Source organism: Aythya ferina, assembly GCF_964211825.1.
Source record: "Aythya ferina genome assembly, chromosome: Z".
NCBI lineage: Eukaryota > Metazoa > Chordata > Aves > Anseriformes > Anatidae > Aythya > Aythya ferina.
Window position 1 is genome coordinate 33,760,450 of NC_140299.1, and position 24,823 is coordinate 33,785,272.

A 24,823-nucleotide genomic window follows, 5' to 3' on the forward strand; every position below is an offset into this window, starting at 1 on the left:
CACAATAGCATTCATTTTGTGAAGGCCGATATGAAATTTTACGAATTTAATGCACATTTTTTGAAGTTTATTGCCTTCAACAAAGATTAATAATATTAAAAAGAGAGCTGGAATAGGGTAACTGCTATCATTACTTGTATGTTTCTTTGCTTGGGAATGCATTAGTGCAGACACTTTAAATACACTACAAGTTAAAGTAACTTTCTCCTGATTGAACTACTCCCATTAGGCTGCCGATCAGAGCTTAACAAAAACCACTTACTCCACTGGCTGTTAATTTTGGACTGCTTGAGTTGTTTAAATCTATGCATCCAACACAGTTTGAGACTTGAATCTCTAGTGCTATCTAGTGGCTAATACAGAAAATGATTAATGTGTACAAATACAGCTACATAAATCGCAGCATCTATGGGCAAATATTATTCCTCTTTCCACGTCTACCCTGATTTCAAGGTGTAGATGCAGGCTGGTTACTAAAGATAAACACAAGTTTGTCTCACAAAGTTTCAGCACACCCAAGTTCCCTAGCTAAGTACTTAAATTGAAACCAGCAGCTGACTGCATAAGCATCTGTCTTGAAATGCCCAAGTAGAAACAGTGAGGCAGAAATTGTTATCTTGATAGCTGGTAGCTATCCCCAAACCTGCTTATGTTTAAATTGGTGAGCATTTCTCCCCTCCAATTTCAATTCACTTTTGAAATGGAAGTAAAAAATTACTAGGGTAATTCAAGCCAGCATTCACTCTAGAGAAAATTAAACAGGTTGTCAGATGCATGCAAATACCTTTGTCTCCTTGCTGCTTGGGATTTTTCTTGGTTCATCTTCTACTTGACATTGAGAAAGAAACCAATCAAATTCAGAATGGTTGCAACTTTGGGGCTTGCTTAAAGAGCTTTGCTAGTTTGGCCAACAAATTTAAGGTTTAAACTCAAATATGGCTGCCAGTAATACGTATAGGTGTGTGTGTGTATATATATACATATATATATATATATGAAAATGCTCAAAATACTAGCTGAGTAAAAATAAATTCTATTCCTTTATGTAAAAGGAACAGTATCATGAACAGATCTTTGACATGGGCCTAAATAAAAAACAGTGAGGAAGTCTGAGGTGTTTTCGTACTTCATAGGGTGCTCTTATTCCCACAAACACTTGCATCAGTAAACCCAGACCCAAACTTTTCTTATTTTCAGATAGGATTGCACTTGCCTAAAAGTGAAAACTGGCCTCCACACTGGGCTTATAGAAAAGATGTACACTGACATTCAAAAAAAGTACATTGGGCACAATATCAACCATAACTTAATTAAGAAGAAACAGATAATCTCTATGCTGCTTTTTTACCTGATGTGAAAATGTAGCAAATATTTCCTTCCTCTGAAAAATCCTTTGGGGCCTATGGTTTAAAAATAGTGTATTGGGTTTGCATGGCAAGGTTTAGTAGCAGGGGGGCTGCAGGTGTGGCCTCTGTGAGAAGTCCAGAAGCTGTTCCATGTTAGACAAGGGCCAGTTTCAGCCAGGTCCAAAGGGACCTGCTGCTGTCCAGAGCTGGGCCAATAAGCAATGTTGTTTGTGCCTCTGTGAGAGCAGATTTTAGAAAGGGAAAAACAAACAAACAAACAAACTGCTGCACAACAGGAGCTGAGAGAGAGGAATGCGAAGCAGCCTTCCATATAACAAGGTCAGTGCAGAAGGAGGAGGGCAGGAGGTGCTCCAGGCAGGCAGCAGCAGTTCCCCTGCAGGCTGTGGAGAGGCCTCTGGTGGAGCAGGCTGTCCCCCTGCAGCCCATGGGTCCCACATGGAGCAGATCTCCACGCTGCAGCCCCCCATGGGTGGAGGAGCCCCTGGTGGAGCAGGTGGATGTGGCCTGGAGGAGGCTGCGGCCCATGGAGAGGAGCCCACACAGGAGCAGGGGGTCTGAGGGGAGCTGCTGCCCACCCATGGGGGACCCGTGCTGGAGCAGTTTGCTCCTGGGGGATGGATGGACCCCATGGTATGGAGCCGTGTGGGAGCAGTGCTTGAAGAGCTGCTGCCAGTGGACAGTCCCCACAGGCTCAGTTGGGAAAGGATGGCATCCCGTGGGAAGGACGCCACATGGAGCCGGGGCAGAGAGTAACCATGAGGGAGTGGCGGAGATGAAGTGTCAGGGACTGACCACAGCCCCCATTCCCCTGCCCTGCTCAGGGGCAGGAGGTAGAAGAAGATGCATAGGGAGGAGATTGTTTTTTAGTTTGTTTCTCACTGCTCTAGCTTCTTAATAATAGTTAATAAATCACATTAATCTGTTTTGTCCATGACAGTTAATGGTGAGTGATCTCCCTGTCCTTATCTCAACACTTGATCGCTTTTCATCATATTTTCTCATCCTATATCTTTATGAGGGGGAGTGAGAGAGTGGTTGTGGTGGAGCTCATCTGCCCAGCGGTGTAAAACCACCACAGATGGTTAGAGTACCTGTTCTATGTTTTCATATACGAAGAAAAAGTAAAACAGATATATCTGCAGGCTAATAATTAGCACTTGCACAGTACTATTCCCCAAACCTTACAGTATATGTGTATATATATATATATCTTAATGTGTGTACACCTATATATTTGTGTATATATATATATATACAAATTATGTATACATATGTGTATACACACACACACATACACCAACACAAACATACACAAAGCCTTTGACAACTTCCCCTTACACATTACAAAGTCTCCTCCTACACCCCTTCCTCCCCTCCGTTAAAAGAAATGAGGGATAAAAGGTATGAAGTACAGACAGAAATGATGTGGTTGCTGGCAAAAGCTGTGAATGGTCTGATTTTTTATGTTGGAAACAAAAGGACAGCAGGTGATGACAGCCAGTAAACTTCTAATGAGTTATTTCTACTAAATGTAAATATCCAGTAAATCTGCATTTAAATACAAAAGTCCAGTTCTATTTTTTATTCCAGCCCTGGTACCTAGGAAAAATAGAAAGTTTTTTCTCAGAGGGCAGATATAGTCAGGTGTAGTTTAGCGCTAACACAAGCCAAGTTGTTACTTGGAGATAGGGCACAGATTGAAATAAAAATATACTTAGTTTTAACAGGAAGCTCAGCTCAGTCCAGGAGGTTTCCACCTTGTCTGGAACAATTCACTATCCTATCCAGGAGAGATTTACACTTAATGGAAATGCTTTGTTACTCAGGTACAAAACATAACACAAAGGCAATTACTGCTGTCATTCATTGTTGTGAACACCTCTGTAAAATCTCCACAGGAGACTGTGTCCACAAACTTTTTTCTGAAGTAATTAATGCAGATGATGCTGTTACATACTTGATTAGAACAAATTCTGACTCTGTATTAACAAGAAAGGTGAGAAGATCGCTACTTAGAAAATTGTAAGTATATGATAGAACTAGAGATAAAGGTGGAACAAATGCAGATTCTCTGCATAATCTTTAAATTGCAGCCAAAATGCTCAACAAACCTTTTAAGACTGCACTTAAAGATGGTCAGATTTATGGCACAAACCTATATGACAATGAAAAATAACTGAGGTCCTGCCATGCAGTGCTGTGGAGCATGCTCTCGCTGGGATTTTTTTCTAACCACCACAAAGCTCAGAAAGGAGGTCTGGCAGAACAGTACCAGAGTTTTGTCTGCTTGGGTCCTAAAATGCTCAATGTCTCATACAGACAGAAATCTGCAGTTATTCTTCTGAAATGCTGCTGGACCTTATTTTCCATTATAGCATGACTTGCAAGAGAAGTTGTGGAGCCTATGCACACTCATTAAATAATTTATCCATGATGCAGGGATTCAAGCAGTGAACTATACAGTTATATGCAAAATGAAGAAGCTGCAGAAGTAGCTGTTTTTATCCAGCATTTAAAATCACCACAAAATAACACTAATGTACTAGACTAGATGTGTCACTTGTCTAATCTCAGTCCTAAACTACTGAAAATGAAGTCTCTGATCTAGATGCTTTGTCTGGATTTGCTTGTATTCCCTAGGAGAATTTTAGCATTAAGGGCAACACTTTCCTCTGCTACTTGTTTTTGTATGTATCCTGCAAAGTCATTAAAAATGACTTATCTGAAACAATGATCAATTCATTTTTTTCATTAAGAAAACATCAGAGAAATAGCACCTTATTAGGTCTTTGCAGGCACCTTACACTTGGGATAAAGTACAAGATCTGGAGAAAGAGATGGTGTGCAGTTAATATAAAAGCTTGACAAAAAAAAAAAAAAAAAAAAAAAAAAAAAGAACACTATCATCACTAACCATCTTCTGATCTTGGTGATGGTAACAAAGGTTAATGCTCATCTCATGAGGCAATCTTTAGTTACCAGCTCTCCTTGGTAATTCCTATCATAAATAGGACTTGGCAGTTAATGTTTGCTGCTTTAATCATTGGAATTGTACTGATATTGATATAACTGATCTGCAACACTCCCTTTTCTACTTCCATCAGACATATTTTCATATTCACATTAACAGAGTAAAAAACATTTGTTTTTTACTCTGAAACTGAAATATGTCTATGTCAGTTTTAGTCAAAGATTCTTGCAGAACAACTAGAGAGTAACTCCTCTCTTCTTTACTGGAGATGCTGCTCCCATTGCATTTTTAATCATGTAAATACTCTTGTATTTACATGATTGTATTGTTGGATGTGGTGGCTACAGCAACCCTGTAATGAGAAGGTATTTCAAAGTTACAGTCTGCAAAGACTTTTAATGAGCCCCAGCCTAAATACTCATGTGAAGTGCACAACAGGAAACTCTTATAGGGTCTTTCATACATTGTGGTGCCCAAGCTGCACACAGTACTTGAGGTGAGGCTGCACCAGCACAGCACAGCAGAGCACAGCAGAACAATCCCTTCCCTCAACCAGCTAGCAATGCCATGCCTGATGTACCCCAGGGTATGGTTGGCCCTCCTGGCTGCCAGGGCACACTGTTGGCTCAAGTTCAACTTTCTGTTGACCAAAACCCCCAGATCCTTTTCTGCAGGCTGCTCTCCAGCCTTTCATTCCATAGTTTGTACATATAGCCAGGATTGCCACATTCCAGGTTGTTCAGAATATGGCACTTCCTCTCGTTAAATTTCACATGGTTATGATTGCCCAGCCCTCTAATTTGTCAAGATCTCTCTGCAAGACCTCTCCACACTCAAGGTAGTCAACTGCTCCTCCTAGTCGAGTATCATCTGCAAACTTACTTAGTATGTATTTGAGTCCTGCATCCCAAGCATTTATAAAAACATCGATTAGAGCTCATCCTAAAACGGAAGTATGAGGACCCCCACCAGCAACTGGCTGCCAGCCTGATGCAACCACATTTACAATAACCCTTTGAGCCTGACCCATCAGCCATCTGTTCACCCATCTTATCAGAAGGGTAGTGTGAGAAAGAGTAACAAAATCTAAATAGCTGAAATCCAAAATAAATGCATGTACTGTTTTCCCTTGATCAACTAGATGGGTAACCTTACTGGAAAAAGAAACTGAGTTTATTAAGCAGGACTTTCCCCTCATGAACCCATGTTGACTATGACCAATGACTGCATTGTCTGTCAAGTGTTTTTCATTCACTCCCAGAATAATCTCCATAATTTTACCAGGCACTATAATGAGACTGACAGGCCTGTAATTACAGGTGTCTTTTTTTCTTACTTTTCTTGAAAACTGGGACAACATTTGCCGGCTTCCAGTTGACTGGGACCTCTTCAGATTCCCAGGACTGTTGAAAAATAATTAAGAGCTACACTTAATGAAGTGTAGTCAAACTGCCAAATGCTGGAATACCAGAAGACATGAAAAAGTGCTGACAACTTTGAAGCCTTCCATCTTAAAAACCTTTCATCCTTTCATTTTTATATCTATGGGTAAAATGGATATGAACATCTAATAGCAAACACTTAAAATACACAGATGACACTTTCATAGGTGATCCAAACACTACCTGGACATAATCACACACACAAAAAAGAAAAATAAAATTAAATATTTACGTATCTGAAGACCAAAAAAAATGAAGAGATCACAAAGTAATTAGACGAGACAGATTTTTTTTTTCTGAGTCAAGTGAAAACCTGCTTGTTTCAGTTTTTAAAACTGATTTGCTACTGCAACTTAATTAAAAAAATCTCAAGCTAAAAATTAATAAAAATTAATATTTCATATTGGATAATTGTTGTATATTGAACAGCTTTTAGGATCAGTAGCTTATCCAAGGTTATTTTCCTCTTCTTTATACCGAAATAAGAGGAGCAACATCTGTTTTTCTCTACCTGTTTAAAGTGATCGTTTTTGCTTGAAGAAACTTCAATAACATTGAGGGAGATTTTACCATAAGAAAATTACAACTTATGGCAAAAATTTAAGAAGCTTGATCTACTTAGTATACCTAATAATGGAATATGATGCCGGCTCTCCAGTGTTCAAAATGTATCAGTCTAACATGCTACTGTCAGCATTTTCTGGAATATCAGCTGCATTAGTTTGTAAGCTAACATATAACCCTACAACAATGTCTATGAACTAAAATGCACTAAAGTCAAGATCTATGCAGCTGTTGTGGAAAAGGCATGGTCTCCAATTCTGAAAGATAAAAACCAATTATGTATAATTGGTGTTGAATGTGCTGAGGACAACAGTGTTCACAGTTTCAATAGCATCTGTAAAAAAGTAAAAATTTTTGTCTATTCTTAGCAGTTTCAAATGGTGCCTGAAACAGAAGTGCTCCCTACACATGAATATTTTAGATGCTTCAAAGGATTTATTTTTCAAAAGCAAGAAAAGAGATGGGGAGGTGGGGAGAGGAAGGTGAGACCACAACCAGCCTCTTTCCAATGTCACTGTCAATTTGAGACAAGACGTGCCTTGCAAAACAATATTAAAAACAGTGAGCTCCTCCATGTTATTTGCAAGTCTCTGTCACTAAAACAAAGCTTCTTTTTGCCACTCAAGAACATCTTTTTATCTTCTCTTTCCCCTCTTTTTTGGGGGGATGTAGGAGGGGAATAAAAGGGGAAGGGGCAAGTGTAGTAGGTATAAGTGGCAAGGTTGGCAAGGTTTTAGTAGCAGGGGGCTGCATGTGTGGCTCCTGAGAGAAGAGTCCACAAGCTGCCCCATATTAAGGGCCAGCTCCACATGGCTCCAAAGGGACCCACTGCTGTCCAGAGCTGGGCCAATAAGCAATGTTGTTTGTGCCTCTGTGAGAGCAGATTTTAGAAAGGGAAAAACAAACAAACTGCTGCACAATAGGAGCTGGGAGACAGGAATGAGAAGCAGTCTTCCATATAACAAGGCCAGTGCAGCAGGAGGGCAGGAGGTGCTGCAGGCAGGCAGCAGCAGTTCCTCTGCGGCCTGTGGAGAGGCCTCTGGTGGAGCAGGCTGTCCCCCTGCAGCCCATGGGTCCCACATGGAGCAGATCTCCACGCTGCAGCCCCCCCATGGGTGGAGGAGCCCCCGGTGGAGCAGGTGGATGTGGCCTGGAGGAGGCTGCGGCCCATGGAGAGCCCCCGCAGGAGCAGGCCCCGGGCCGGAGCTGCAGCCCATGGAGAGGAGCCCACGCAGGAGCAGGGGTCTGAGGGGAGCTGCTGCCCACCCATGGGGGACCCGTGCTGGAGCAGTTTGCTCCTGGGGGATGGATGGACCCCGTGGTATGGAGCCGTGTGGGAGCAGTGCTTGAAGAGCTGCTGCCTGTGGGCAGCCCCCACAGGCTCAGCTGGGGAAGGACGGCATCCCGTGGGAGGGACCCCACATGGAGCCGGTGCAGAGAGTGACCGTGAAGGAGCGATAGAGATGAAGTGTCAGGGACTGACCGCAGCCTCCATTCCCCATTCCCCTGTGCCACTTAGGGGAGGGGGTGGAAGAAGGTGGATGGGGACAGGTTATTTTTAGTTTGTTTTCTTTGTTTCTCGCCTCTCTAGCTTGTTATAATAGGTAATACATTTCTGCAATCTCCCTATGCTGAGTCTGTTCTGCCTGTGATACTAATCACTGAGTGATCTCCCTGTCCTTATCGCAACCCTTGAGCCCTATCCATCATATTTTCTCTCCCCTTCCCTATGAGGACGGGGAGTGAGAGAGTGGTTGTGGTGGTGCTTGGCTGTCCATCTGGGTAAAACCACCACAGCAAGTCTGAGTTTACAGAACACATATCCATCATATATCATTATTTTTTAAAGAGACTGGATAGGATGAAGGGAACATGATCCTGAACAGTTACTAATTTCTGCCTATTCTCTCAACTTGCAATTAACATTTCCATTGCTTCCACAAACCTAACTGAGAAATAAAATCCAGCAGGGGAATGGGAAAGCAGCCATGCCAATGATATCTAGTCACTGTCAAGGCATTAAATCTGTGCATTCCCATGAGCCAGCTGTCCTCTGTCCAGATGCACAATTACACAACATGAGTCTCTTTCATTAATACCACCCTAAGATCACTGGCACTGAATAGCTTAGACTTAAGTTAAAAGAAAAGGATGTGTATTTGAACAGACTAGGGCTTGAGCCCTTAAGAACCCAAGCCTTTTAGCTCCAATCTTGTAAAGTCCCAAAGTTAACACGGTTACTTGAACAAAAAGCTAACATAAACAAAATGAGAACTTAGAACAGTACCAGTACCTAGCAGCTTGCAGAACTAAACCCTGTGATAGAGAAGTTGCACTGAATACCAAATGATTAATACCAAACTAATCACCCTAAGCCTGCTAACTTTATTACACCTCATAATGCATTGCACAGCAGACACTAAGTCATGATCATGAAACAGCTGTCCTGTCACAGGGGCTGGGGGAGATCCTGTGCTCTGAACCAGCACCATGGTCACAGCTAAAAGCAAAATTCCAGGCTACTCAGCTCAATGTTTTGATTGCTCGTGTCAAGAACCATGCCCAACAGACGACTTTTTAAACAGATTGAGAAATTATTAAATACTGTCTGTTTTAAACAAGCAAAGCACTCTCTTACTCCTCTCTAAATAGTTCTGGTATCTTGTCTTATTGATGTGCTAAAAGACTGTGAGTGAAGCTAAAATCTGAAAATACAAATAAAGCAGCTTTTACTAGATGGCTCACAAAAAGAGGAATATCATTAACTTCTTGTTATTAATTAAAAAGTTTGGGTTAATCTTTCACAACAAAATGAACAAAGCCAGCACACACCAGAAATGCACCTGCAACTTTATTTCTTCATCACTGAGAGTTTGTTGTTTATTTAATTAAATCCCCCATTTAGACACAACAGTAGTAACAAAATATCTGTACACTACTTCTGTTACAAATATAGATACTATTTAAAGCAACCTTACACACTCTAATGTATGCATCTCTCATTCTAACCAAGGAATGAGCACACAAGAACAATTCAGTAACAACAGTCAGTAATGGTACCATCTGTGTACTTTCATTTTTTGCCAATCACAGTAACTTCTGGAACAGTTAATAAGACAAAGCTGTTTGTTTGTTTGTTTGTGTTTGTTTTTGTTTGGTTTTAGTTAACTCGCTTAGATCTAGCTACCAACTTGTTAATACTATTTCACAGATGTTCTTAATACTGTTTTTGTTTCTCACTAACACAAATGCTAGTCTTTCACATCTTCCTCTAGTAACGGCCTGCCCACTGCCTGCATTTTCTATTCAGAGAGTTCTCTTAAATGACAAGTGACACACATATATATATATAGCAAGAAGGCCGATATTTTTTTTTTAATTTTTATTTTTTTGCTAATCAACATGAAGGGTCTTGCTGCTACAGTATATGTAGCAGCAAGTATATGGCATGCCAATTAGCTAGGTGTCTTTCACCTTCAACATATTTACTGGCATGCCAAAGGGAGACTACAATCAGCCAGTGGTATCAGTAGGTATGATTTTGGGATAAAGTTTTAAAGACTCCTTAGTAAACTGAGGATGTTGATAAATTTATTGACAACTCTGCTATCCAAATAACAGCTCCATGGCTGCATCTTTTTTACCAGAAAATATCTTGCATTTGCACTTTTTAAATTAACAACCCCCAAATAATGTTTGTGATCCTCAGCTGTCCTCTTCAGCTCAATGCCGATGCAAAGACTTCCAGTGCTGTCTCACTGCTCCCCTCTTCTCCACTGGAACTGATCTTCAGCCGTCTAACCACCATCAACCCCTGGTTATAGCTCTCCTCGGTCCAGGAAGGACCTTATCTTTGCTGCTATTTATTTTAGAGTGACAAGCAACATTGTAACACTATCATCTTCTGCATTGTATTAACCTAGGCTGTATATTCAGCTAAGTAAGTATGTCCTGAGTGGTTTGTTCACGGCTTTCATTCAAGCAGCAATCAGAAACTTCTGCACTAAGACAGTATTTAGGCTTCCCCATTGCAAGAGGACAACCTTTGCTTACACACATTTCACGCTAGGGAGATTGCTTTCACTCCCACATAGTCTAGAAAAAACTACTGTTATGAAAGAAAAGTTTAATCCTTCTAATACTGCAGCTGCTGGGCACTCTCTCACCAGGATAAGTCTCCACTAGCAAATAATTTTTCCAGCCTGAGAACAAATCCCCACCATCCAAAACACAATTCAAACACAAGCAAAAAACAAAGCTAAACACAACAAAAAATCCCCTCCCAACTCCTTCTACTTGGTCATTGTAGAGTAATATAAAAAAAAAAAAACAAAAAAAAAACACACAAGTAAGTCCATTAATTATGTGCCTCCACGTTACATGCTTTTCCTCCCATTCCCTAATTTCCATATTTTGTTAATACTTTCTTTCTCCAATAATCTTATTTCTGTTTTCTGACTCTACCATGCCATCCTGTTGTTGATTCAGTGACTTTATTGTTCTCACATATTTGAAATATTCAAAGCCTCTTAGCAAAGCATTTAAATTTTGTTGTGAGGTTATTAATGAAAACATTTTTTTAGTGGCTTACAAGTATTCATTACAATATTACTAGGAAAAATATTATGTCTTTTCCATAGGTGATGTAACTCCATCTTCAGTGTTTTGACAGAGGGAGAAATATTTCTATTGCATACAAAAATATGGTTAAATGTTATTTTTCTTCAGTGATGTAACATGGTCCTGTGAATCAGGAAGAGCAAGAAGGCTATACAAATTTCAATTCTCTTTTCTAAGCAGAGTGTAAATAATATAGTCTTGTCAATCCTACCCCTTTCAGCAGCTAGTTCATGACAAAACAGTCAAAGTGACTGTTCCTTTCGTCCTTTTCAAAATAGCAACCGCTTCCTCATGGGTCACCCCTTCTAAACTCTGCCCGTTCACAGCAATGATTTGATCTCCCCTCTTCAGGCGTCCATCTTCTGCAGCTGCACCCTGAAACAATACAACATGTAATTGCAGACTCATGCATTTCTTTTTCTCCTTGCCGCACCATCCCAATGGTCTGAATAAGATGGGTATAGTACACAAAACCCCTTAAACATTTTTTGATTGAGAGTGATTTGACTAGAGTCTATCATAGAACAGTCTGCCAGTGCTGCAGTATGTCCTGCATTCTCTAACTTTCACAACACTTAGATCTGGAGGATGGATCTAGAGGATTTTTATTGTACTTTAATCTTGTTGGTCTAGCTAGTGTAACTTCTAGTCTCTGGTACCATAACAGCAAGATTTTCATGACCTGATATAGCTTCCAGAAACTGGAAATCCAGTAATCAAAATCCACGTATGAACTTTGACTTACAACAAACATTTGGTATTCTTCATTACATTTTTTTTTTTAGTCTAACTCAGGGCTGCTCCCTGAGTTAGTAAATTCAGTATGGATTCAGTTCCACCTGAATTTCTCCAAAGGTCCAGATGAGTTCAGTTATTTTATGCTGGTCTACCTTTCAGACTGTAATAAATTGGTCCCTTCTATTACTTGAAGAAAATGAATTCTAAACATAAGGTAGGGGGGCTGTTTTTCGAAGTATGTAAATATTTCCAGTTTTGAGAGTTGAAAAAGACTCTGCCATATGCAAAGTCTCATGCATTTGAAAATTCTAAATCTTCCTGAAACTATATCGTTCAAATGTTGCAAGCACATTTTGATCAGAACTTGCACTGGGCAAGAAAAGCTGTGAGAAACCACTCATCATTTGGCATTGAACTCAGGCCATGCTTTAAGAAAGTGGCTGCTGTGAACTAATAAATGAATTGACTGAACAAATTTACACTTACCTTTGCAAATACTGTCTTCACATAAATTGGTAAGTCTCCATGAGGACTGCCATATCCCCCCACAATACTAAAGCCTAGGCCATCTGGTCCTCTGTCTAGAGTAATGGTCTTGTACTGAGGAGGCCTAATGAAAGGGAAAAAGAGCATTGATATATTGTCTGAACTTATGATTTAACATGTATAACGTTCAACCAAAACCATTTTTCTTTCTAGCTAAGCAATGCACTTTCATTTCCTCTATAACTACAAAAGTACCTCAAGTCTCCCTAGCAAACACCTTTAAAAATCCTGGAACCCCTTATGCCTCCTAAAAAAAAAGTCCGAAATTAGCAGCCAATCACTTTGTTGCAAGATTTAATTGTTTCTCTCCTACTCTGAGTTATGATTGTTAATTTGCACGTATGTGTTTATACAGATAACTCATAGATGTATCTCCACACATAAACTTTGACTACATGAATTTTGAAGTTCTATCTTTTAATGTGGGTTTGTGTGCCTAAAGAACCCCATTCCTTCTTTCCCTGTTCCTGGAAAAATGCCTCAGATTTATAACATAATTTGAGGCAATACTTGTTTACGTAGCTGTTCCTTGTAGTATACCAGAAGTGGTAACAATTGTATACCCCAAAAGTTAAATATTTTTGATAGCCTAGAGTTAAAAAAAATACATCACAGAAACCAAAGTACCACTGTGGAAAGAACCTTGCTATGTAAGTCTGAGAACAGCAATTTGGGGTGTATCAACTAATCTCAGGTACCTAGGCTCAGTGAAATGAAGAAAGCTGTATTTAAAATGAAATCAAATAACATTTTAATTCTACTGAAGAGAAAACAAAACAAAACAAAACAATTTGTAAGCATTTTAGATTGAGTTCCACCTTAAGGAACCGGCTACAGAAGCCAGTTATTATGTATTTACTGACCCTAAATCATCCTGAAAAATGCTGGTTGAAGTTAGTCCTGCAAATGTAAGACTGGACGTAGGTGGCTCCTGCTGCTGACCAGTTATGACACTCACATCTCCTCCAGCTACAACCTAAGAACAGAGTTCAGTAAAATGAGTTTAAAAAAAAAAAAAAAAAAAAGCCAGTAAAATAAGAACACTGATACTAAAACAATACATCATAGCAACTAATGTTCAGAAAATATTCCAAATGTCACTGGAGGATTTTTTTTTTTTTTTTTTTTTTTTTACCTGCAACTCAATAGTGCCTGAAGCATTTTTTAAGACACTAACAGCTTGGGAGTGAGTCATGCCCTCAGTAGATGTTCCACATATGCTAACAATCCTGTCCCCGACCTGCAGAAGAAAATGTAGAAAATATAACTATCAATATAAGTTTAGTTACATAGATTTATTTGGCATTTTCTTTCAATAAGCGCAGGTTTGAGTACTTGGAGTTACCTACAATGTATCAGTGACAAAGGGCAGAAAGAAAGAAATTCGGAAGAGTGCATGGTACACTTCTCTCAAAGGTACAACATCATTGTGAACACAAGATAACATCACAACAACATAGTGAAGTGATGGAAAAGTAGAAAATCTGACCTCAAAATCAGCAGATCAATGTTTAAGTTTAGTGTATTCAGTGTAAAAAAATACTTGTTCTTTACAGAATTAATATTCTAGAAGGATATGGAAAATCATCTGAATACAGACAGGTCGAAGTAGTACATTTTCTTAAGAGATTATATATTTAAATTAATCCTGAAATAACACTGTCTATTTTCCAAGGAACATTAGTCAAATTCAACAACCTCTGATATAGATTCAATACAGTACACATGTAAGTGCTGTGTGAGTTAAGACTGCCTACTTTGACTTGGAACCTAAAAAAGAATTTTTCTATCCTAAGACAGGTAAGCACAGAGAACATGAGATATGAAACAGACTGCACATACAGGAATGACCACGAGACTCACCAGTGTAGCTCACTTAAATAATCCATCATTCTGAACTATCCTTCCTACTTTGAATTTTCACAAGTTTATCAGCTCTATGACCCAAGATTTCTTTAGGACTTCCTTCCCAAGTTAATATACCTTTCAGCAATTACCTTTTACCATGTCACCAATCTGAGTTACTTTATTGTCAATCCAAATAGTAAAAATTCTTGTCACAGCCAGAAGCAATCATGACTGCATCATTAAATCGGTACCTTATTACCTGTCTAGAGTAATTATTGTGCAGAACCCATGCAATCTTTATAACCTTCTTAACGATTAACTTACTCTGAGTTTCTGAGTCTGAGCTGCAACTCCATTTGGATGCATCATGGCGATAAATATAGGAACATCTCCAAGGGGACTTCCTACACCTCCAGCAATGCTCACTCCTAGTGAATCTGCAGGGCCCTATTATTGTCATGAAAAAAATATATTATTTTTTTTTTTCTGGAAAGAAAAATACATATAGAATTGTAGGCTTACCTTGAAAATTAATAAAAATCCTATCGTATGAAAATCAGAATATGCTTGTCTCAAGCCATTTTTAAAAGTTAATATATTTTGGGAAAGCACAGAGTGTACAATACATTGTTCTTCCCATCAGTGAAGGGTGACAATTTACTGACTCAGTTATATGTTTTTTCGTAACCAAACTGAACACTTACAGAAGTCAACATCAAACCTTTAATGTCAGTATATGCCTGGCAAGAAAAACTGTAGAGATGGGATTGATTGTCCTTTATTATCAGTCTCCTACTAAGAACCTCCTACAGATGAGAATTAATCTTTATGCTCCCCCTAGCGTCCCACAACAAAACTAGTTATTCACTGCTGTGCAATGCTCAACTACCTAACCACCAAAATTGCTATCTTAAATTGGTATTCACAGATTCAATGTTAAAAAGAGAATAGTTAAACACAATCTGCGTAATCAAGGAAACTGGATACCAGGCAAAGTCAAATAAATATACGTGCTTTAGACAATCAGAAGCAGTCTGTAACTTAGATCTTATGCTCCTGTTAATGAGAAAGGCAATTGAAACCCAGTTGAAAACCTGGCAGCTGTCATATAAAGGCCTATCCACTAAAAACACATGTCAAACAAATGTGAAATACAAAATAATGGACTTGCAAGTTTAGTACAGTTCCCTTGGCTTCACTACAACTGTGCCTGCATTTAACTCTGTTTGGTAACAGTTACTAATTCTCTCTCCATTTGCTTTAAAAACAGGTCACAAAATGTGATGGTGGAAGTCATGTTATTTTACCTAAAAATATGGGTAGTGGAGATCAGTAGAACCAGTAGACAAATAACTTAACAATTGCTACATCGGTTCCTCCCTCTAAATGATTAACTGGGTGGCCAGACTTCTTCCTTTACATACACATAACATTTACAGAACCTTTCTTGATACATATCACTTTATACTATAACTTACCTTTTTTATCTCAACTGTTCTTAATCCCTGTATTTCAGAAGCTGTTGTCAGATAAATTTAAAAAGTTAAATCAGTATAGAAAAGAAACTTTTTCATTAAAGTCATCCAAGCCACTGTGATGATTCTAGCTTTCTACTGTTTCATTACAGACATACATTTTAAAACAGATTTTGAAAGCAGCTGTCATTAAATTAATAGCATTGAAATACTTCTAGAATGGGTGATACAGTCATTCATTCTTTCAATTTAAACAACCGTTGGAGTAAATGCTAAGCAATGCTCATGTAGAATAGAAACTATTTGATAGCGATACTTGGGTCACAAGTAACTGGTGTAAATCTGAGCACTGGAGAGCTATTACACAGCTATTCTAATGTAACGTAGTATCCAGAATTGACCACATACTTTCCAAGAATGAGTAAGACAGCTTGACTAAAGACATACTAAGATAAAACAGAAAATAATTCTCACTCAACTTAGATTCTCAGCATCTAAACTGCTGATGTAACACCTGCTAGTTTCTTTTATAAAAAGTGATTCAAAGAGATATATGATGTACTGTATAATAACCACCAGCCCTGCAACAATTTAATGACTAAGGAATCACTTTCAGGCATATAGTATACTATGACTATGTGTTAGAGAAAGCAGATCTCAGCTACCAATACACAGATATAAACTACTGAAAGGGTCAAAAAAACTTACAGATTTTCTTCAGACCACTTTCAAGGACCTCAGGTGCACTTGAACCAGAAGCTGGAAAGCTGAAGGATGAGAGACTGCCACTTCCTTCACTGACCTAAATACAGTATTACACTGGGATTAGAAAGCAGCTTCAGATACCCAATTTGATAAAATTATAACCCATTGTATTCAGTCTATTTTACTGTATCTTGTTACTTTTTCTGTGCCCAGTTAAAGCTGATACACTGAATTTCTATATGTTTCCTGGACACTCTAGAGGGCTCCTTGTTTGAAACATGTCATTAGACTAACAGAGATTGCGTAATTACAGACCCGTGCAACACTTTGCTTCTGACTGTCTCCTTATTTCTAGATATTTCTACACATTTTGTCACTTGAAAGACCTTCTGGTGAGTAAGACAGTCACCATTACCAAGGTAGGGACACAATACAAAAGACAAATCTTTACGCATCCCCACACGCATCCTCACATTCATCCAGATACTCCATAAGCGAAAACTAAGATTGGACTCTCCACTCAGTTTCACCTACACAGTTTCCAGCTTCCCCTAAACAATTTCCAGGATTTTCACTACAGCCTCAGGACAATGTAAAGGAACAACATAGCTCACAGTGGTTTTAGTTCATTGACTCTTACAGACTCTTCTAAACATTCAACACTGTGAACTTGTTACTTAGTAGCTTAGATTAATATCACACAGAGCTTGTGTATTTTTGTCTGGACTGGCATTATCCTTTTCTGAAGGGATACTGACACTTAGTCCTTAACCAGTCTTAACCTGTTCACTCCAAATTTCAGAAAGAAAAAGTCCCAGTTTAATTAGGATTCACCTTAAACTATTTACATCTACGTTCAATCACTGACAATAGTGATGGTGATGTATATCTGGTTTGTAACTACAAAAAGTTCTAAGGTAAGTTGTGAACTCTCTCATTTCAATAGCTCCTATTGGAAATCCCAATACATACATTGGCACAGAATCACAATGAGAGCTGCTACCACATCAAGGATGCATTCAAATGCAGCAACTGATGTGAGTTATAACATTAAACAATATTAAAACAACAATAAAACAAATAAACTTAGGAAAAGCCTGACGGAAAGGCTAAAGGTTTCCTGTTTCTTGTGACCAAGATTATGTTAAGAGTATGAAAGGTACAGAGAAATTCAGTAAGATTACTGAAACAATACCCTACTGCACTCAGCTCTCTCCAGGTAACAGGTTTAAACTGTACATCAACTTGTTCCGGTAATGAAGACAATCAGCTCTCCCTACTTCGCATGCAAGAGCTCTAAAAGTCATACTAGACAACATAGTAGAGCTTGGAATCTAATCTATTATTTCTACTATCTACTCTACTATATCTGGAATGAACTCTTGGCTGGATCATGTCTTTAACTGATACAACTAGCTAAAATGAACATGTAAAATGACTACCAAAAAGCTGCAAAGTGCATAAAAGCTCCTACTTCTATTCATCTTGGATCAGGTGCATGGAAAATAATTTTAATCACAAAATTAACTATTTTTATTTGCTTCCACTGTTTAACCACATTTTTTTTCTTCCAGACTAAACAGTTTTACAGTTACAAACCTGGCTGCTCTGGGATGTTCTCCTCTCAGAGTGGAACGGACCAGCTTTTATTCTTCCGACCTCTAGCCTTACCGTACCTAATGAACACTAAAGAAAGAGTCATTTTTAATATATCTCTTGTATCTACAACATTAAAGCCAACAACAATATTTAAGTAACTTATTAGATGGTAGAAGAAGAAAGAAGTATGAACAGAGGGGAAAATATAGCACTAACAACCTTCCAGTGAGAACTGAAAAAGACAGAATTCACGGCAGGTCCAGAACCATACCAACTATGATTGAATGATACTACTGAATGATATTCAATACAGAGCTGAGAACTTTTTGGATTAAACAGTATTCTAATACAGATGTGAGGACTACATATGAAGCCTAATTTCATTATCTTTTCTTTAAAGAGTAGTGGTTTTGGCTTCTAAATAGTAATGTCAACATGTACTTTCAAGATGGCATTTTTCAAAGAATAGTAAAAGTGGAGTATTTTCACAATAAGCACTAAAACAGTACAAGACCTCCAAGTATTACTTAGTATTTCTGTTGATATAGCTGACAGTGTGGTATTTAAAGTGGTAGTTGGCAATCTCTCTCCCACTCTTGAAATTACCTGTTAATATGGATCCATACTGATGTAACTAAAGAGATTTTGAGTGGGAGGTTTTCCAAACATCTATCTGTAGTTTAAGTGATTTTTCTGTATCTGACTCCCAAGAGGAACTTGGGTGATATGGATTGATTGCACATTGGAATATCTGTTCCAATGTTTCCATTAAGCATTGAGTTCCATTAAGCATTGAGGCATTTCATGTATAGATACCTACCTCAGATGAAAATTCACCATGCAATCAAACATTTAGAAACCGAGATGTTAGGCTTATTTTGATAACAGATAGGTAAGGTGTTATCACAAGAACACTTCAGAAAACTAGAATTCCAAAATGATACAAAAAGAACATCTATCTATTTGCAACATATTTAAATACAGAAATTTCTAAGTATTGTTGCTATTTTGCTTTTCCCTTTTTTCCACTGGGAAGTTGTTACTATGATCTCTGGTACCTACGCAACTAAAGAATTTACTGTTACAGATGTCTGCCTTTATTTATCATACCTTAGCTGTATTACCTTAAGAGAGGTTCAAAAATTTATCAGAAAATTCACAGTAAGAAACAGACCAATATATCAAACTCAACAACATAATATACCCATTCAAACAGGGTTTCTAAATCTTTGTAGCTAGCATATACTAGCATATACTATTGATATTCTCTTAGAGCTAAGAGAGATTTACTACTAAATTACTTTTTATTTTTTTAAATAATACTGACTTCTTCTTGTCCTGGAAAAGACTTGATCAGGGCTCAGACATTAACAGTCTTTCCTGCTGCTTTCCTCCTGTAAAATTACCACATCCTCACATAAAATGCAAGCCCACAAATGAGATTTTAAAGTTATTATGTGTGAAAGTGGGAGGTAATACTTTCCATCTGAACTTGTGAGTAAATCACTTCACATTCCATCTTCTTACTTTTTTTTTTTTTTTTTCCTGGAGTCTCCTATTTGATAAATCTAAAGTCAAATGAGGCGGAAAAAAACATATCAACTTTTCACATATTTGGGGGATATGTAACAAGAAACACTGCAAGAACGGGAGGAATTTTCACACATTCTTGTGGTTTTATGGCAGTTTAAATACATTTGGATTTTACAAAGATTGTAAATAACTTTTTAACAAAATACATTTTAGGCAATTCAAGACAACTCGCTGTAGATCATTCACTTGTGAATGAAAACCTGAACTAAAAATGATGACTGCCTGTGTGTGAGTGATCATGCTTTTATCCATTTTTACTGTGTGAAAGAAACAGAACCATTAATAATATCTGAGGTCTTTTAGACACCACATTTCTCAGGGCCAGGACAATTATTTAGAAGTACCACTGAGTGGGATGAAGTATCAAAAACTTAAACATACAAATAATAAGTGAGACTATTAATTAAGTATACTTAATTGTATACTCCAAAATTCTTGCCAGCTAACAAAAATGATAGAAACTTTCCAAATGAAATGGTGTTTTAGTGATGTTTTAATGGTGTTTTAAGAGGAGATGTAGAAGTGCAGCATATGAGGAAGAAATACTTCATCCAAAGTGCAGTATTGAAGAAGAAACCCATTGTCCTTATACAAAATAAAGTATCAGGTAAGAACTGGAAAGTACTATTACCCCAAAGGAGCACATTAACAAGATCAATATCAGAACACAGATGCAGTTGTGACATTTTCAATTATGGTCACACACTGAAAATATTAGAAAAAAAAAAAAAAAAGTGCTCACCCTAGGCAAATAAAAAAATAAAAAAAATAAATAAAAAAAAAGGCTGGAGGAACTATTTAAGACCTGGAAAAATATACCTTTTAAAATAATGCAAAGAAGAATGATTATGTCTACATAACCAAGAGTCAGCTATCAATAAAGGCTGTTAAATTTTTTCCAGCGGAAGGTTTTCATTGGAAAATGCTGACTCAACAGAATCCTGACATGCAACAGAGTATTTCAAAACTCTGTATGGAAAACAGACAAACTGGCTGACCAGTTGGACTTCCTGCCAGACCACAGAAAATGTTGTAGGTATGACTTCATTCTGATTTGGAAATGGAGGAGATCAGATACACAACGTTTACTGAGAACAGGAATTCTCGTTCTGAGAACAGCAGCCAGGAGGTTACTTCAGTTATCTTTGTGAGAAAGTGATTTCTTACCCTAGATGCCTTGCTCACTGAGAAAGGCATTATAAAATCTAATTGATGTAACGTGACACAAGATAAACACAGAAAAAAAAAAAAAAAAAGAAAAGATGAACACTAATAACTGTTAAAGCAATCACTTTCTGGCACAACTACACTGATGAGCTCTGTATAATTTAAAGGCAATTCTACGTATCTTTCTAAAAATATGGGATAGTTAAACAAATAGGCATTTGTTGCATAAAACACAGTATTAAGTTCTAGGTTGCTCTAGGTATTGGTCTTTTATTATATAAAGATATGGCAGTTTGTGCTACCTCTATTCTCACTTTTATCAGGCAAAATATGAAAATCTGAATGCTCTAGCCTTCAGAAATTTAAATTCAGATCCAAAGCTTGTTCTCCCTGACATCTCAACAACAGTCTGAACACAGGCTGAATAAAACTTAAGCTTTCAAAAATCTGGATCTCATTCTCTTCACTTTTAACCATCTCCTGTTTTCCTGATACCTTTAGCAAAGCTGCAACAGCCTCCTGGTTAGCATTTCGAACATCTTCTCCATTCACAGTCAGTATCTGATCTCCTTGCATCAATCTCCCATCTGTATCTGCTATTCCTCCTTTGACGATGTCTGACACAAACACCCCCGTATCATTTCTGTAAACACACACATGAATTTTGAATTACAATATTGTTTAAGGGTCACTTTTATGGCTTGCAGTTGGGAACCCAATAAATATTGTCTCATTTTCTGATGAGTCATGTTGGGCTAGTTCCTCTAGGAATGGCACAAGAATGACACGTACTGCCTTTACAGGATTTGAGCACAGCACTGCAACAGAAACACATGCATGCCCAAGTCCCAGACATAGACTGTCCATGTATGTTCATACCTTTTCCCAACGATACTCAGGCCAAGGCCTTTACCAGGCTTCTTTTGGAGCTCTATAATGAGTACATCATACATATCTTCCTCCTTGTATTGGGCCTCATCTCTGTACACCGTCAGACGAACTTTTTGGGGAGTCTGTCGGAGAACATTTATTGCTTCATCATGTGTGGCATTCCTGAGGTCAATCCCATTCACCTACAATGAAAGCATACATAGATGAAATGTACAGGACTTTCCAACAGACAAATGAAAGATGTCTAGCTAGCACATGAAAATAAACATTGACCAAAGAAGTAAGTGCACCTCTAATATCTGATCTCCAGCCCACAGTCTCCCATCTTTTGATGCTGCTCCTTCTTCATATACTTCATGGATAATGATTGCTCCCTGTGGGTACACAACAAAAATAAATTGCATACTGAAAGAAAATGCCCCAATCTTTGAAGCAAGAGCTACAGAAAATTCCTGCTAAAATTCATTGTTAACAAAAAGTCAGAATAATGACAAATTACCAAAATATTTAAGAAGTTCACTTACACTTTCAATATCAAAAGTGCTTTTATATTTTTTCTCTTTTTTTCCTGATCTTCAGTAACTTTCTATAAAACTGCCACAGAACAAATGAAGACAAAATCTCTTCTTCTAACAGATATTTTCATTCCTATACTATTATTTCATGTAAGTAACAGGTATTTTTCCAACCAACCAGCAAAGTGTCTGCTCCTCCAACAATGCTCAGACCAAGACCAGTCCGTCCTTTGGAGATATCAATGGTTGTTTCACAGCCAGGAATAATGGGACAAGTAGCGGGGTCAGAAGCTAGTGTGGCTGGAGTTGAAGATCTGCTTGTATCTAAAACAAAAATTAAACATCCTAGTTACAGGATTAACTAAACATCCTAGGTAAGACAGCTTACTATCAGAAAAGTGACTTTAAAATATTGTTTTGAGGGACCATACTCTACAGTAAGAGCTCAACAATCAATCTACAGGAAACATTTCTAAATTTCCACATAATACCACTCTCCCTTGCCCTTAGTCAAGTACTGTCCTGTGGTTTTAATAGCAGTTGTCCTGCTTCTAGGTCAACAAGCACCTGGATCACAGTTTTAAGTTTACTGAGATAGTATCACATACAACATGCTGTATTTGTACAACCTACAAACTCTTTTTTTGGATAGCCACAGAAGCTATTGTACACAACAAATGCTATTTCAGAGATAATTTAAATGTCTGTACCAGTAACTCTGCAACACAGATCACAGATAAATGAAGTGCATACAATGTATTACATACATGGATGCAAGGATGTCAGTCCTACCCTTTTGTAATGGGCTAAGTCAAGGTCCAGCTACCTAAATATTCTGTCTCAGACTCAGATTTGTACCATGAGAAAGAATGTGAAATACAGTGATGTATTCCAAGTCTACCAGTACTTGGTCAAACAAAGGTTGTACACACACGTCATTATATCTAGGAGCCCTCAACAAGAACTTCTATACACCACTCATACTTTTAACTGACCATTGACACAGCTTTAGGAAGCCATATGTCTCATGGTATAAATATCATAGAATCGTAGAATGTCTTGGATTGGAAGTGACACAACAATCATCTTATTCCAACCTCTGTGCCATAGGCAGGGATACCTCCCACTAGACCAGCTTGCTCAAAGCCCCACCCAGCCTGGTCTTGAACACTCCCAGGGATAGGACATCCACATCTTCTCTGGGCAACCTTTTCCAGTGCCTTATCACTCTCATACCAACGAATTTCTTCCATATAGCTGATCTACCCTCTTTTAGTTTGAAGGTGTTACTATGAATAAATAATATATATAAAGTTAAAGCCACAATTAATGTAAGTTCCTACAGCGTATACAGTGTTAAAAAGTTCCTTACAACTTACATCCTTATGTATTGATTTATCTGTGATCACAGATAAATTTTTTGAGTAAAAGTTTGCAAATCATACTAAACTGCTAAGAGCTGTAGACTTCCTCGAGGGTGAAGAGGCCTTGCAGAGACATTAGAGACAAATTATAAGGGCTGGGCAATCACTAACAATATGAAGTTCAACAAGAGCAAGTGACAGATTCTATACCTGGGAACGGACAACCAACACTGTGTGCACAGCATGGGGGATGGGAGGCTGGAGAGCAGCCCCGCGGAAAGGGATCTGGAGGCTCCATTGCACGGTAGGTTGAATATGCACCAGCAGTGTGCCCTTGCAGCCAGGAGGGCCAACCTTAGCCTAGGGTGCATCAAGTATATCACTCCTAGCTGGTTGAGGGAAGAGACTGTCCTGCTGTGCTCTGGCACAGCTTCCCCTCAAATACTGTGCACAGTTTGGGGCACTACAGTACAAAAAGGACGTAAAACTATTAGTATCCAAAGGAAGGCTACAACGATGGTGAAGGGTCTAGAGGGGAAGATGTATGAAGAGCAGATGAAGTTGCCTGGTTTGTTCAGCCTAGAAAAAAACTGTTGGAAGGCTTAATGGTGGCCTACAGTTTCCTCACTGGGGGAAGGCAGAGACAGGTCCTGATTTGTTCTCTCTGGTGACCAGTGGTAAGACCTGAGGGAACGGTGTGAAGCTGTGACAGGGGAGGTTCAGGCTGGGTGTTAGGGAAAGGTTCTTCACAGAGAGGGCGGCTGCACTCTGGTCAGGATACCAAGGCTATTAGAGTTCAAAAAGCATTTGGACAACGCTCTTAGACATATGATCTGATTTTTCGATGGTTCTTTGCAGACCCAGGAGTTGTAGTTGATGTTCTTTTTGGGTCCCTTACATCTCAGGACATTCTATGATATTATGAACTTAGTAGTGATATAATTGTGTATCAATACTACTACTAATAATAGTCAATAGAAACATGACTCAGCAATCCTTGCAGTGATGTACATACGAATTAATTGTGAGGTTTCCATTAGTCAATTAAGCTATTAATTTCTCAGTGGTGTGTTGCTTAACCAATAACTATCATCAATCACTTGCATCTCAAGTCTCCATTGAAAGGGGGAGACTGAAATTCAGCTAGTTCTGAACAGTGAGACCGCCTCATTCATTCTTCTGCTCTAGCAAATATGAGGTGAGTTTTCTCGCTGCTTTAAAGGAAATGGCTCCCACTTCTAGACATCCATGATACAAGCACTTGCTACACACCTTTGGGACGCAAGAGGAAATCCCTCCACCCTTCCAACTCTACTACTGGCCAGTGGGAAAGCAAGAGTTAGGTCTTCAGTTTGGAGCCTTACTGCTTTATTTAGATGGATCTGTAATCTGGAAGTACTAGAAACTGAAGTTCAGGA

General features: G+C 38.4%; 1 protein-coding gene across 13 annotated transcripts in view; it reads right to left on the reverse strand.

Annotated features, from left to right (window-relative positions):
• Positions 1-9,182: 9,182 nt before the first annotated feature.
• The window catches only part of MPDZ (multiple PDZ domain crumbs cell polarity complex component), a 105,885-nt gene continuing 90,244 nt past the window's right edge, over positions 9,183-24,823 (reverse strand). For all 13 annotated transcript variants that reach the window (XM_084504735.1, XM_084504734.1, XM_084504726.1 and 10 more), the window contains 12 exons: positions 22,220-22,365; positions 21,817-21,900; positions 21,515-21,708; positions 21,131-21,278; positions 17,876-17,962; positions 16,280-16,373; positions 15,575-15,615; positions 14,421-14,543; positions 13,384-13,488; positions 13,112-13,224; positions 12,189-12,312; positions 9,183-11,339 (listed from right to left, as the gene is read on the reverse strand). In XM_084504735.1, coding sequence (XP_084360861.1) covers positions 11,193-11,339; positions 12,189-12,312; positions 13,112-13,224; positions 13,384-13,488; positions 14,421-14,543; positions 15,575-15,615; positions 16,280-16,373; positions 17,876-17,962; positions 21,131-21,278; positions 21,515-21,708; positions 21,817-21,900; positions 22,220-22,365 — 1,406 coding nt within the window. In that variant the 3' untranslated portion in view covers positions 9,183-11,192. The remainder of the gene's footprint in view (positions 11,340-12,188; positions 12,313-13,111; positions 13,225-13,383; positions 13,489-14,420; positions 14,544-15,574; positions 15,616-16,279; positions 16,374-17,875; positions 17,963-21,130; positions 21,279-21,514; positions 21,709-21,816; positions 21,901-22,219; positions 22,366-24,823) is intronic.